Source organism: Diceros bicornis, chromosome 21, assembly GCF_020826845.1.
Source record: "Diceros bicornis minor isolate mBicDic1 chromosome 21, mDicBic1.mat.cur, whole genome shotgun sequence".
NCBI classification, from domain to species: Eukaryota; Metazoa; Chordata; class Mammalia; order Perissodactyla; family Rhinocerotidae; genus Diceros; species Diceros bicornis.
In genome coordinates, this window is record NC_080760.1 from 39329325 (window position 1) to 39343603 (window position 14279).

The 14279-nt window shown below is 34.9% G+C and overlaps 1 protein-coding gene across 2 annotated transcripts in view; it reads left to right on the forward strand.

Moving 5' to 3' along the window:
- The window catches only part of FAM91A1 (family with sequence similarity 91 member A1), a 44846-nt gene extending 31731 nt beyond the window's left edge, over positions 1 to 13115 (forward strand). The window contains exons 19-24 of one of the 2 annotated variants that reach the window (XM_058564897.1): positions 1729 to 1801; positions 3664 to 3813; positions 6039 to 6143; positions 6674 to 6797; positions 8094 to 8163; positions 10181 to 13115. In XM_058564897.1, the coding sequence (XP_058420880.1) occupies positions 1729 to 1801; positions 3664 to 3813; positions 6039 to 6143; positions 6674 to 6797; positions 8094 to 8163; positions 10181 to 10366 (708 nt within the window). In that variant the 3' untranslated portion in view covers positions 10367 to 13115. The remainder of the gene's footprint in view (positions 1 to 1728; positions 1802 to 3663; positions 3814 to 6038; positions 6144 to 6673; positions 6798 to 8093; positions 8164 to 10180) is intronic. The other variant, XM_058564899.1, reaches the window with a different exon arrangement.
- Positions 13116 to 14279: the final 1164 nt, after the last annotated feature.

Below are 14279 nucleotides of genomic sequence, written 5' to 3' on the forward strand. Positions count from 1 at the left end.
GATGGGAGTTGAAACCGAGAGAGAGGATGCATTAGCCAGGGAAAACATGCTGTAGGGGTGGAGGTGGGAGATAACATAATAGAATGGGTCAGACATGTTCTCGAGTCAGACTGCCTAAATTCAGGTCTCGATCCACCACTTATAGTAATCTTGGGCAAGTTAAATATCCTCCGCGAACTTCAGGGATTTCTGCAAACTGGAGATAAAAAAATTCCTGTCTTGAAGGGGTTATTGAAAAGAATGACTGAGATGATAATCTACATAAAATACGTAGTCCTCTGCTTAGCACACAGGAAGATCTCAAAAATGCTAGCTGTGGTGGTAGTGCTAGTAGAAGTAGAGTGAGAGGAGTCTTAAAGTGTTAAGGAGTTTTGCTTTTGCTAAAAAAAAAATGCCTCCTTTATTACATTTTATGGAAAAAATTCACCTTGCTGGAACGTAAGACATAACAAAATTAAGATTTTGATTAAAATCATGCTTTTATTATAACCGTTTTATTTAGGGTTTAAATCATAAATGTATCAATGGAATGGAAGTGAGCTGTCAGAAATATATTCAAGTTTTCATGTGAACCAATTAAATGAGTGTGATTTTTCTCTGAAATTATTTTTTTCTTTTGTATCATTGTATCTTGAATTTGAATAGTGTATGAGTTTCTTTTAAAGGGAAAAAATGTATAGATCCCGGTGTTAATTTAAATTTTCTATTATAATGGTACTAAATACACATAAACATAAAATTAAATTCTTCATGCTTATTATTCTTACACAACTATAAAACCAAAGCAAATTTAGGGATTAAATACAAAAAGCTTTAAAACTAACAAAATTCAGATGTGAACAACATTAATTGAATGTGATGGATGAAACTAAATTATTATTTGTACGTGGGAGTGGGGTGGTTAAAGTCATAGATATTTTTTTATTTAATTTTTAAATTGATAGTACCTTCACATGATTCAAAATAAAACACCTAGTAAAAGAGGCACAGAGAAAAGTATCACTGCCCTTCTAACACTATCTACCCAGTTCCCACTCCCCATCTTTCCTCCAAATCAGATAACCACATTTGTTAGTTTCTGCTGTACCTTCTAGAGTGTCTTTATGCATATGCAAGCAGTTACACACTGATATGCCCCATGCTTTTTTCGCTTAGCAGTTGGAGATCATTCCATTTCAGTTTGCAGAGAGCTTCCTCTTTCCTTTTTTGCAGCTGCTTTGAAAATACACATATTTATTTGACCTATTGACAGACATTTTGGTTGTTTATAATTGTATATAATTGTATATAATTATAATGTTACAGCAAGTAATTTTGAATATATGTCATTTGGTGCAGGTTTTTGAGTTTTGCATTCCTGGTCTGTGATATGCCAGGTGATAATGGGGATCCTTTCACTACTTTTCTATCAGAACTATAGCTAACGCTTGTGCAAGCACACTTGATCTCATTCACGCTTCGCTTGGCTAACACCTGATTTACCTGTTCAGTCAGCCTTCTTTTGTTTTCGTTAGTCCATACACTCAATTTGAAATACATTGCCTTATATGTATTTATAAGATTGTCTTTGCTTGCTGGAGAAAAATAGAAAATTGTTGAAACCATTTTGGTGAAGTATTAATGTAAACTCTACCGTCACATGGCACAGTATTATTTATTGTTTGAATATTTATTATTGGAAATATAGGTTTCTCATATACCTCTCAACCTATGTTTCTTCATGTTTAGGGACATGGTTTGCATGGGATAGGAGAAACTGTCCACATACCATTTCCATTTGATGAAACAGAACTACAAGGAGGTACCATACTTTTGAATTGTATGCGTTTGACTTCTTTGTCATTAATCTTTGTCAATAGTTTGGTGGAAACATAGCAGGAAATGAATTCTTAAAATTTTTAGGTTCTAGGGTCTTACCATTCTGCTTTTAAAGAGTAATGGCAAAAGGTAGTTTTCTGTCATGAACCTTTTCCTGCAAAGAACTGATAGAATAGGACTCATTTAGGTTGTGTGAAGAAATAGTCTGTCTTGGAGATGAAAAGAGTAAGCAGATATCTGCCTAGATGGAGGATGGGGTTTCTGTATGTTTAGCGTTTTAGTTTCCTTTTTATTTTTTGTTTATTTGGAGGTTGGAGGAGAAGGCAAGTCATAGGGAAGATTTTGTGCTTAGAAAGTTGATTTTTTCCCTAATGTTACATGTTGTCTTTTTTCCAGGGGATTTTTTAGGTAATTTAGAAATGGATGCTAATGAGCGTTTGTATACCACTTTACGTTTACAGAGCATTTGCATGTATTGCCTGTTGCAGCATTTGTTTTTGCTGTTAAATGTTATTTTTGCTATTAGAGAGGATTTGAGTGGATTGAAGAGTTGAAGCTAAATTAAGCTAGTTAGAATCAAGGGGGAAAGCCCTGTTTAATCTTCTCTTTTTCTAGAATTGGATGTGAGCTACAGTACAGCTGATGAAAGATGATTAGAGAATTTCTGTAAAAGCAAATTCATTCTTCCTTTTGTTTAATATAGAAGATACCTTCTCTCTGTTAAATATTAAGAAAGTATATATATTCAAAAGAAAAACTCTATCTAATTAAAACTTGCATATATTTATATAGCACTTGTGTTTCCTGCACCATGTAAAACTGCTGTTCTATAATCTTATTTTTCTGGTTCTTAGGGCCATATTGCATGGATTTTTAGAAAGCAGTTAAGGGTTCAAGTAATTTAACTTAGGTTAATTCATATAAGAACTTACTGTTCTTCCAAAATGTTAGTCACCACTGTTCTCCCCTCCCCCAAAGTGGGGAAAAGGAAGAATATTTTTATAAATATCTTTTTGCTTTTCACGTGACTTAGACTGCAAAAGCCTCGTGTTTGAAATTAAGTGCTCTTTTGACTGTTGTGAATATATGTGTACAAAATTTGGAGAAGAGAGTTTTCTCTTCCAAAAAATAGCCCCTATTCAGAAATAAGTACTTCTCTGCAACTAAACTTTGCTGTTTAATCATCTGATACTCGATACGTTCTATGGAAAAAATAATTGTTCACCAAAGATATAGGATAATGACAATAGGATCTTAAAATTTATAAAATCTCAAGAACTGATTACTAGATCTCTTGCCTTGGGAGGTTATTGTGTGAATTATAAAAAGGAGGAGTCTTCATATTTGGGTATAGAGCATCTTTCTCTTTTATAAGATCACATATTTATGAGAACTTGAGCTAATGTTTAAATAATTTATTAGGGATATAATTTCAAGTACATTGTTAGCTTTAGTTTCAATAAGAATAATTTGACTTTTCTTAAATTTTTAAAAACTGTAGTGTGTATTTAATGCATTTCCTGGTAGAAGCCCACCAACTAAGCATTTGAGGCAGAATAGAACAACGAACAGAAGGCAAGAGAATTTGCCACTGACTGGCTCTATTTGCTTACTCAGCAGGTAATTCGTTCTGATACAACACATGCCTCCTAAATTAGGCTGTAAATATGTTAGGTGTGTGCAACATCCTTTCACATTCACAGATATTTCTTCACTAGAATCAATCTTCATAGATAAAAGTATAAAAGTAGTTCTGAGAATTGTTTAATAAAAGTATATTTAAGTTTTTGGTGTTATGTTATAAAGCTATTTACTTATAATGTGATGTCATCTCTTTGTTCTTAGAGTTTACTCGTGTCAATATGGGTGTTCATAAGGCATTGCAAATATTAAGGAACAAAGTGGATTTGCAGCATTTTTGTGGATATATCACCATGTTGAATGCTTCTAGCCAACTTGCAAACAGAAAACTCAGTGATGCTTCTGATGAGAGAGGTTAGCCAATAGTTGAGTTCTTTGAATCAAGATAATTGGTATTGAGTTTATCACAATCTTAATATTTAAAAAGCAGGGAGACCTTTGGGGAGATGTTGAATAATTTAATACTTAATGTTTTTTCAGTGGAAGATGAGAAAATATTCTGTGACATCATTTGAACAAATAGCAATTGTTCAAATGGAGAAAATACTGAGTGCCTAACTAAAGTGTTGACCTGGGGTTGGAACACAGAATAGTTATTGGGTTTAGCCCTTCCCTGTTGTATCTCTGTTTATAGGCTTAAAGTTAAGTTCCTTTATGGGGTGATGGTTGTAAAAATGTTTCCAAAATAGAATTAACAGTTTTTCCCTTTTAGACTCTCTCTTTCTGTCAAAGGCCCCATTGTCTCAGTTACCCAGGCCTAAAATCATGTCTTTGTCTCGTCCTTCTCCTTTTCCCTCCTCCAAGTTCTGTGAATTAGTCTTTAGAAATGTCTCTCATATCCATTTCTTCCCTTCTCTCTTCTTTTTAAATTCCCTGTAACTACCATTCTAGTCTGAATCTTAATACTTTATTATTTTTTTTAAAGATTTTATTTATTCATTTATTTTTCCCCCCAAAACCCCAGTAGATAGTTGTATGTCATAGCTGCACATCCTTCTAGTTGCTGTATGTGGGACGTGGCCTCGGCATGGCCGGAGAAGTGGTGCGTCAGTGCACGGTGGGGATCCGAACCCAGGCCGCCAGCAGCGGAGCGCGCGCACTTAACCACTAAGCCATGGGGCCGGCCCTGAATCTTAATACTTTAAACGTGTATTATTACAGCCATTTCCTGCCTAGCCTTCCTGGCCTCATTCTCCTTCTTTTTATCTCCAACATATCCCACTTATTGACAACAGCTAATTTTCCTTAGATGCTTTTTTCAATCTTTTTAATTTAAAAATTCATTTTCAGATCACTTTCTCATGCTTACAAATTGTTTCCGCTCTGGCATAATTTTGGCTTGTATATGCCTTTGGTTGCCATGGTGCCAGCTCTTGTCCATGACTCCAGGAAACCTTTCAATTCAAGTGATTGACTTCAATTCATTGATTGACTATATTCCTTCTGCCTCTTAGCTTGAAATCCTGAGACAGTATGATTGATTACTAGCCATCCAGTGGATTGGATTGGCTCCCTTTGAGTTAGGTATCTACTCCTGATCCATTTACCTTTGGCCAGAGAGTTGGGTAACTTTCAACAGTTGACTGCCAAGTATCATGAGCATTTTCCAGAGAAGAGGAGTATAGGTTAGACAGTGATTTCTAAGCATGTCTACTGCAGCTGTCATGTTTTATTTCATTCATTCCACAAACATTTATGGAATACCTGCTTAGGTGCTGGAGATATTTAAATTAGTAAGACCTAAGGAATAAAACCCTAGAAAGGGAGACAAGCAAGTGAATCAGCCTAGTGTGTAGTGTTAAAAGACTGCAGTAGGGTCTACTTCAGTTTAAAGTGCTAAAGTAGGACAGAGAAGGCATATCTCAGCCCAGTTGAGCTATCAGAGAAGGCTTCTTAGAAAGGTAAAGTTTGAACTGAATTTTGAAAAATGAGGAGTTAACTACACTAGCGATGATTGTTGTTTATTTGGAGGGTAGCAGCCTTTCTAGCAGAGGGAAGCAGGCAGTAGAGAAGCTCCTCTTGGCCCAAAGAAAGGATTTGTTGGGCAGTAGTAGAAGATGAGAGTAGAGAAGTCGGTAAGATCTAGAAGATCTTGGAGGATCTTATATGCTGAAAGATGTGGGAAGTCAAAACAGAATTTTGCAGAGGAATGATGTAATCAGACTGCGTATGTCCATGAGGATAGAAACGGCTTTGGCAATGCTCTGAGTAAAAGTCTCAACTTGTGTTCTGACTTTGAATCCTTGTTTCTTTAGGCCAGGGTTTCACAACTTCAGCACTGTTTACATTCTGAGCTGGGTAATTCTTTGGTGTAAGGGCTGTCCTGTGCATTGTAGGATGTTTAGCATCCCTAGATATCCCCATTCATGACAACCAAACGTGTCTCCAAACGTTGCCAATGTCCCTTGAAGGGTCAAAATTATCCCCCAGTTGAGAACCAGTGCTTTAGGTAAAGACTGTTCATTGTTTTCCATTGTCATTTCTGTTGCCTGAAGTCTTCTTTTATGTTAGGAGTGATTTATTGACAACTTATGCCAGCTACTAGAATCCTAATATTGTGTATGTCCTTTAATTATAAGGAGAACCTGATTTGGCTTCTGGCTCAGATGTAAATGGGAGTACAGAGTCGTTTGAAATGGTCATTGAGGAAGCAACTATAGATTCAGCAACAAAGCAAAACTCTGGTAAAGTTGTAGAAATTTAGATTTGCAGTCTTAGACTAATTTCTGAGGTTTATTTCTTTTGTTAAGTCATTTGGATGTCATTTGTCTGCTCTTATTGTCCATAATGGACCTTTTAATAAGTATTTTCTAGGAAACATTTTTATGTATTTAGAATAATAATTAAAGTATTGTAAAAATATTACCTGAGAATAATCACTTGTTTCATTTTTCGTGTGTTAAATACTTTGGTTACATGATTCTCTCATCTTGTAGCTGTCTTGCAATACCTTTTTTTGGATAAAAGACCACTTTGAGCATCTGATGAAAGCTATGTACCTTCTCCCCAGAAGCATGTACATACTCAAAAATCGTTCTTCCCTGTTTTGGAGATTGACTGACCCCCTCTGAGTTCTCCGCTGCTAAGCCTACTGGTGGATGTCAGTGGGAGTGGGAGGAATCTATGAAAATCTCTGGACCACGGTTAAGAAACCCTGGTCAGTCATAATATATATGAATATATGTAATTAATAACTTTATATATCCTTTTGTAGTTGCCACAACAGAAGCAGATTGGGTTCCTCTTGACCTCTGCTTTGGAATTCCACTGTTTAGTTCTGAATTAAACCGGAAAGTTTGTAGAAAAATTGCTACACATGGCCTTTGCAGAAAAGAGAGGTGAGGGTTTATATTCATTGTTATTTTTTCATCTACGAGACTTTTAAGCTGTCAATAATAGTTGCTATATCTTACTTTCTTTTATTCCACACATGAACATAGTAATTGCCTTGTGTATATTTGTTGATTGAATGATTATTGCTAGTTTAAGGGTTTTGCTATATTTTTCAAAATTAAGCTTCAGTACCTTAGAAATTAGTCACATGCAAATATTTTGGGCATGTTTTAGTTAAGTATAATTATATTTACTTAGTTACCCAGATTTGGCGAGAGTATGGTAAAATGGGCATGCTTATATGAGAGTGTTTGTTTTTTTAATATGTAAATGTATATAGAAAATTTCTCTTGTGCACTTCTCTCTTAACATACACACACTGAATTATGTTCTGTTAATAGTGATGATCTCTTGTGGTAGAATTATGGCTGACTTTCTAAATTTTCTTCAATTTCCACATTTTCTAAAATGAGCATGTGTTACTTATCAGAGATTGTATGTAGGTTTATCTCATATGCCAACTCTGAACCATTGGGAGCAGCTGCTGAGAGGCAGTGTTGTAAATGTTCTGAGACTAGTGGTTAGAAAAGAATATCATTGAATGTGACTGTCATGGTGGGTGGCTTGGAGAGGTGATATTCACAGATCTTCCTGACTTCTTTAGGAGAACGAAGTTGGATAATAAGTAATTCGTTTCATTGGCTTAATGTAAATTTATCAGAAGATTAAAAGTACTCAATTGACAATTTTAACAACTATCCTCTGAAAATAACATGTGAATAAAAAAGTAAAAATGCTATATAGCTTTAAAAATTGTGATCTTTACCAGTATGATTGTTACCAATTTACATATTTGAAAAATATTTAATTTAGGTGGGTTGATGTATGTTAAATCTGTCAGACTTCTTATCAGGATGTATTTTAAAATTAATTTGGTTATTTAAAGTTTGTATTATAATTGCCATCCCTCAGAGTGCCCAAATTTTCATTTTACAAGTTTTCCTTCATTTAACACTTATATTTGTTAATAGTTTAAACTTTTTTTAACAATAACTTTTCGATTTTGGTTATATATAATATTTTATTTCAAAATGGTTTTTTTATGCACTATTAGTCCCTATTATTAAAACAGGCAGAAATTTCATTGACGAGAACGTTGAAATTGTTTTTTAAAGTTTTTATGTGATTAATCAGGATGTATATACATATATAAATGCATTTAAATTGCCAAAATTAAACTCTTGTGAGATATCAGTTCTTGTCATTATATTTGTTTTAAACTTTTCCTTCCTTTTTTTCAGCCTTCAAAACCTCTTACATTCCAGTAGAAAACTCTCTCTACAAGTCCTTAACTTTGTTCACTCATTCCAGGTAACAAAAACCGAAAAATCCATATTGTATTTCTACAGAGCTTTATAGTACACAAAACACTTCCATATTTGTTTTGAGTCTCCAGAGCAGTAAGACATGAAATAAGCATTAATTTTAATTCATAAATGAAGATGCTGAGATTCAGGAAGTTAATTAACTTGCACATGATTTCACTGGCTAGGTCTTCAGGGTCTAGAGCTTGGACTCTGTTCTGTGCCAGGGCTTCATTCAACGGGAATGTGTTAAGCATCTCCTACTGGCTATGCACCATGCTGGGTGCTGGTTCTTTGTCTGATATGCTTCCCTTAATAACTGCAGTGCTTCTCCAGTGCTGAGAGGGGGTTGTTGGTTGTGGTAGTGAAAGCCAGTGCTCTGGACCTTTTGTCTTGCCCCCCGAGGAAGGAAAGTATACTCTAGACTTGATTTGTAGATAAACTTTTAGAATGGAATATTTCTGTTGAGAATATCTGATTGAACATTATGAAATCAATATTTTAGAGTTTTGTTTCATTCATGCTTTCAATAAATACTTGAGTCTACTCTATGCCAAACCCTTTACCAGGTCCTGGGGAGACAATGATGTCAAAGACACTAATGGAGCTTAGTGTTGTATGAGATGATAGTCAAGTAAACAGTAAAATATGTAAGAAATTACAGATTTCAGTAAGTGGTTTGAAGGAGCTGAACTCCTTCAAATCTGATGGCATCCAAAGATAGACCTAATTTGAGTAGGTAGAGATGATCTATAAGCTGAAACCTAAAGGATGGAAAAGAGTATTCCAGGCAGAGCTTAGTAGGTGCAGAAGTCCTGTCAGGAGAGCACTCACTGTCCAAGGAAACAGAAGGCCAGTGTAGCTGAAGCCTCATGAGAGGGGCAGTGGCAAGAGGGGAGGTTGAAGAGGAGGGCGGGACAGGGCATATTAAAATATATTGAAGAATTTGTATTTTATGCTCACTGCAAAGAGAAACTATAAACACTTTTAAATAGGGGAATGACATTACTTCTGATTGTTTTACAAGATGAGTTACTGTTTAAGGAGTAGATTGAAAAGACAGAAGCATAGAAGCAAGATCACTTTGGAGGCTATTATAATAGCCCAAGTGAGAGAAGTTGGTAGCTGAACACCCTTTTTCATTACAAAAAAAAAATTGCGTGTATTCGTAATAAAGGTTTGTTTATTACAGGTGTATACTGTTAGACCAATAAATTATGTGTATTATAAAACATAGCCCAAAATAGAAATTTTATAAGGATGCAATAAGTAAGTATAGGACTTCTAAAATTTTCACAGTACTGTACCCCACGTTGGAGTGAGTACCCCACTTTGGAGACCACTGGCCTAGACTGTAGTGGCTATGGTGAATGAATAAAGTCAGCTGATTTGGGTGTTGGAGGTACTTGGTAGATCTTGGTGGTAAATTAAATGTGAAGAAAAGATTGAGGGTGTGGTGAGGAAGGGAAGAATCAAGAATGATTCTCCTGTTTCTTGACTAGCTTGATGTGTGGAGTGGAGAAGGGGGCTGGGGAGGAGCAGGTGGGGGACAGTTCGGGAGTTCTGTTGTGGACATGGTAAGTGTGGAGTGAATGGTGAGACCCCTAAGAGCAGAGGTCAGATAGGTGGATGTTTGAGCCTGGGGTTGTGGGGAGAGGTCTGTGCTGAATATGTGAATCTGAGAGTCTTGGGAGTGGATGGATTGTTCTGGTGCTTAATGTCGTGTGCGAGTTTTTAGAGATTATCTAAAAATTAACTTTTTCTTATCCCGTGGTCTCAGAGCCTATTATTTCTGTTTATTTCAACGCACTTATCATAGTCTGATTTGTGTTAGTCACATTTGCATCAGTTAATAATCTGTCGTTGATTATTTTGGATTTGTGAGGTAGGTCTTTGCCATCTCCCATAGTGCTCTGCATTCTGTAAACATTTCTCCGTCCAGGTCTGTATTTCTCATTAACTGTATTAAGTGGTTTGGTAAAGTGTTGAATGTAGAATTTTTCTCTTGTTTCTTGATCTTTTAGGAAGGTGCTTCAACTCTGGATGTTCCCACAGAGGCCAGTTTTTCAAGTTTGCTTTCACAGTCATCCTATGCCGATGTGGGAGTCCCACTTCCTGCCAAAAACTTAATATTTAAAGATGGCATCTTAGCAGAGTGGAGTGGACGGTCGCCTTCCTCACTTCTTGTTGCTAATCTCCATTTGCAATAATTTGATTACACCATTTGTTGCTCACACTTTCTGCCTTTTTTCTTTCGTAACGTTAGCTTTATAGTGCCAGCCACTAAAAAGCGTCCTGCTGCTGCAGTGCAATTCATGCTTAACTGATGTTAACAGTGGGGGAACATGTTCATGTTTTCTGAAGTTTTCCTCATTATTGCACCTCCTAATGCAACAAAGAGCTTTTTAGCAGCCTGCACTGTATTTTTTACCTTGAGACAATCTGCATTTCTTTTATAAAACTGAGGGTAGACTTTATAGGCTTTATGATGACTGTTATGTTTATAAGCAGTCACTATGAATATTGCAATGGTAATTTTATATGTTAGTTTATCAAACATAAATCTTGTTTAATTTTATATTTTGTTACCTACTCTTTAGGGGATCATGGGAAGAGGTGGAACTCTTCCTCTGAAAAGGCTTCTTGATACTTAAAGTAGCAAAACTATAAAACAATAAACATCCAGTGTTGAGAGATGCTATGATGGGGCATTAAGCATTCCTGTGGATGTCTGTAAATTATGTATATCAGTTGAACGTTGTTGAAGATATGTAAATCAGCATAGTTATGTATAACTTAACCTTGATTTATAAGGTCTTGACTCAGCCTATGACGATCCATTGACATCTCATCAGAAGCTTTGGGAAACATTCTATTTTTAAACAACATTTCTATGTGGACTTCTGTTGTCACTCACTTTGGGCTTTATATTTTCATAGAGTCTTTATGGAAAAATAGATTTATTTTCCACTCTCGTAGCTGTGGCTGCTGCACGTTTTGTTTAGTAGCTTTACCAATGAATTGTTACGAAATTAAATTTGATATTTTCAAACCAAGGATTGTGATTTTAGGTTGAGTTACATATTAGAGGCATTAAGGCTGTGTCTTCTGATCAAAACACTTCAGTGATAAAACTCCTTTGAAGACATATTCTTAGGCAATCTGGATCTTAAATATATGTGAATAGTTTTGGAGGAACTGATTAAGAAAAATTGAGTAATTTCAAAATGTTTCTTGAGTCATTGATTATTTTAGTATCTCAAATGTTAATTAAAATAATTGGAATCACTTTTTAGAATTTGCAAGTTACCTTTCCTGGAAAGTTTGTGCAGTGTTATAGGTTAGTTTAGCTCTTCTCATAGGATAATGGTTTGCTAGTTTAAAACTATAACCAAACTAACTGATCAGACAACATGTATCTAAAACACTTAAAGCATTAGAAAATTTGGGAATATTATAACCTAAACATTTTTGCTGATAATTTTTGTTATTTATAGAACTGATATTTGTGTATTTAACATACTTCTGGGAATATATGCCTTTCTTAAAACTGTTAACCTAACCATGCATTCAATACCATGGCCTCCCTATAGAATTGAATATTTTGGAGCAGGTCACCTGTGGCACAGTCAGTGCTGTGTTTGGGGTAAATGCAGTAATGTTTAATTTTCTACTTTGTCTTATATGAAGTAGAAACCAAGTGTATGTTATAAATGTTTGTCTATAAAAGGAAAAATATATACTAATATTAAAATAATTTCTTATGACTGTGAATCACTCATTTATTTTTCCAATAATTGATATTGTACATTCCTAGTGCTATTACATATGTGTGTAACTTTCAGTTTTTCAACCACAAGTTGTAAGTATTTCATTTGATCAGAGCTCTTTAATCTCATTTCCGTTTCCTTTGTTTGAATTAACTGTAGTTATTTTATTTATTCTTGTCTTAACAATCTAAGCTTCCTGTAATGACATGTACACTAATAAAGAATCAAATATTTGTAGTTGTGGGTGGTGAACCCAGTTGTTGGTGAATTTTAAACTTAAAATATGGGAGTGATTTGCTGTATTTCCTTTGAGAGATAGTGGAGGAAGCAGTAGAACATAATAATGATCATGAATTTTAGGGAAAGTACTGAAAAAACATACGGTCAACTGTGGTTTCTCACACGAATGAGGAAAGATTTCTGATTCCCAGCTGAAGACCTCTCATACTTTTAAGGAGGGAGATCTGCATTTTTAGAGCTGTTAGCAAAATGTGAAAGCTGCTTTTGTGCTTTGCTTTATGAATTTGGCTTTGTTTCAGTTGTACATTAACTCATGTAAAGATGCATCTCTTAAATCTTACAAGTGTTGATCCAATTCAACAAAAAGGTAAATTTAAAACATAGATTTTATTAATTGCCAAAGATTTATTTATAAAAGAATTTTTATCCAATTTTTTTGCAAATGTTTAATTTCATTTGGCTTTGTGCTACCTCTCCTTTCTTTTTACCCCCTTAATGTAACTTAAACCATGGCAAACATTCTTTAGAAACCAAGAGAAAAAAGAAATATCAAAAAGGACACAAAATTTAGCATGGTACAATTTCACTCTCAATTGGATCTAAAGAAATGCAGCTTTATGTTGCTAAAAACAGTATGATCATCTGATTTCCTTGATTTCTTTTGTTCTTTTTAAGTATGTAATAGATGATTTTGTATTTTTAGGGGGGAATATCAGTTTCTTTTACTTGATGTTTTCAATTTTCTCTGCCATTCATGTTTCTCTGTTATGTTTAGTGTTTCAACTAGTTTGTATTTAAAGATTTTAAAGTACCAAAACTGTAACTGAGTACAGTGGATTGTTTTCTGATATGATGTTAATATTATACAATGAAATGTATAAAGTGTTGTCAATTTGATTATTGACACATATAATATGTTTACAAATAAACTGTGGTGTTGATCAAGTTACTGCGAAAATGTATATAATCTTCTGTAAGTCCCTTTCTTAACTTTAAATACAGCCATGCTTTCAGTGCTGTGGCTTTGCTATATGTTTTTTCAAAACCTTTTTATTTTATTATAATTTTAGATTTATAAAAAAGTTGTAAAGATAGTCTAGAGATATTCCCTATACCCTTCCCCGAGCTTCCCCTAATGTTAATACCTTGCGTAAACTCTGGTATATTAGTCAAAACTTAGAAATTAACGTGGGTACAAACTATTTACGAAACTACAGACTTTATTTGGTTTTTCCAGGATCCAGTCTAGGATACCACATTGCATTTATCTAGTCATTAATGCCTCCTTAGTCTCCTCCAATCTCTGACAGTTTCTGTCTTTCATGACCTTGACACTATGAGGAGTACTGGTTGCTTATTTTGTAGGATATCCCTCAGTGTGGGTTTGTCTGATGTTTTCTCGTGATTAGATTTGAGGTTATGCTTTAGCAGGAAGGGTAGCACAGAGGCCTGTGCCCTTCCACTCTGTATCATGTCACGGGATAGGTGATGTCAATAGACGTTACTGGTGTGATATTCCTTTATTGGTTAAGGTATTGTCTGCTAGGTTTTTCCACTGTCAAGTTACCATTTTTCCACTTTCCATACTCTTTTTTTTTTTCTTTGGAAGTGAATCACTAAGTCTAGCCCACACTCAAGGGGAGGGGGCAGTATCTATATATATTATTTAGAATTTTTCTTGAAGATTTGTTCCTTTCTCCTATTTATTTGATCATTTATTTATATTAGTATGTGATCATGGCTACTTATTTTATACTTTGAGTTAAAATCTCAAAATTAACAACAGTTAAAATACTGTTGTTATTTATTTTGTTGTGCAAGTTGTCTCAGCTTTGGCTATTGGGAGCTCTTTGAGATTGACTCCTAAATCCTTTTGACGTGCCCTCATCTTTTTTTTTTTTAGGACAGTATTCTTACTTTCTAGCACTGCAACTGTTGTCTGGATGCCAGCCCTAGAATTAGCTCAAGGAGCTGTGGTTCCTTTTATTGGAGAATAGTATTTAGAAACCAAGATGTGAATGTTGGGTGTGCTTGCTGCTGCTGCTTCTGCACCTTTTCGCTGAAACAAGATAAGAGATATAAATATGTATACTAGCCAATATATAGGTACACA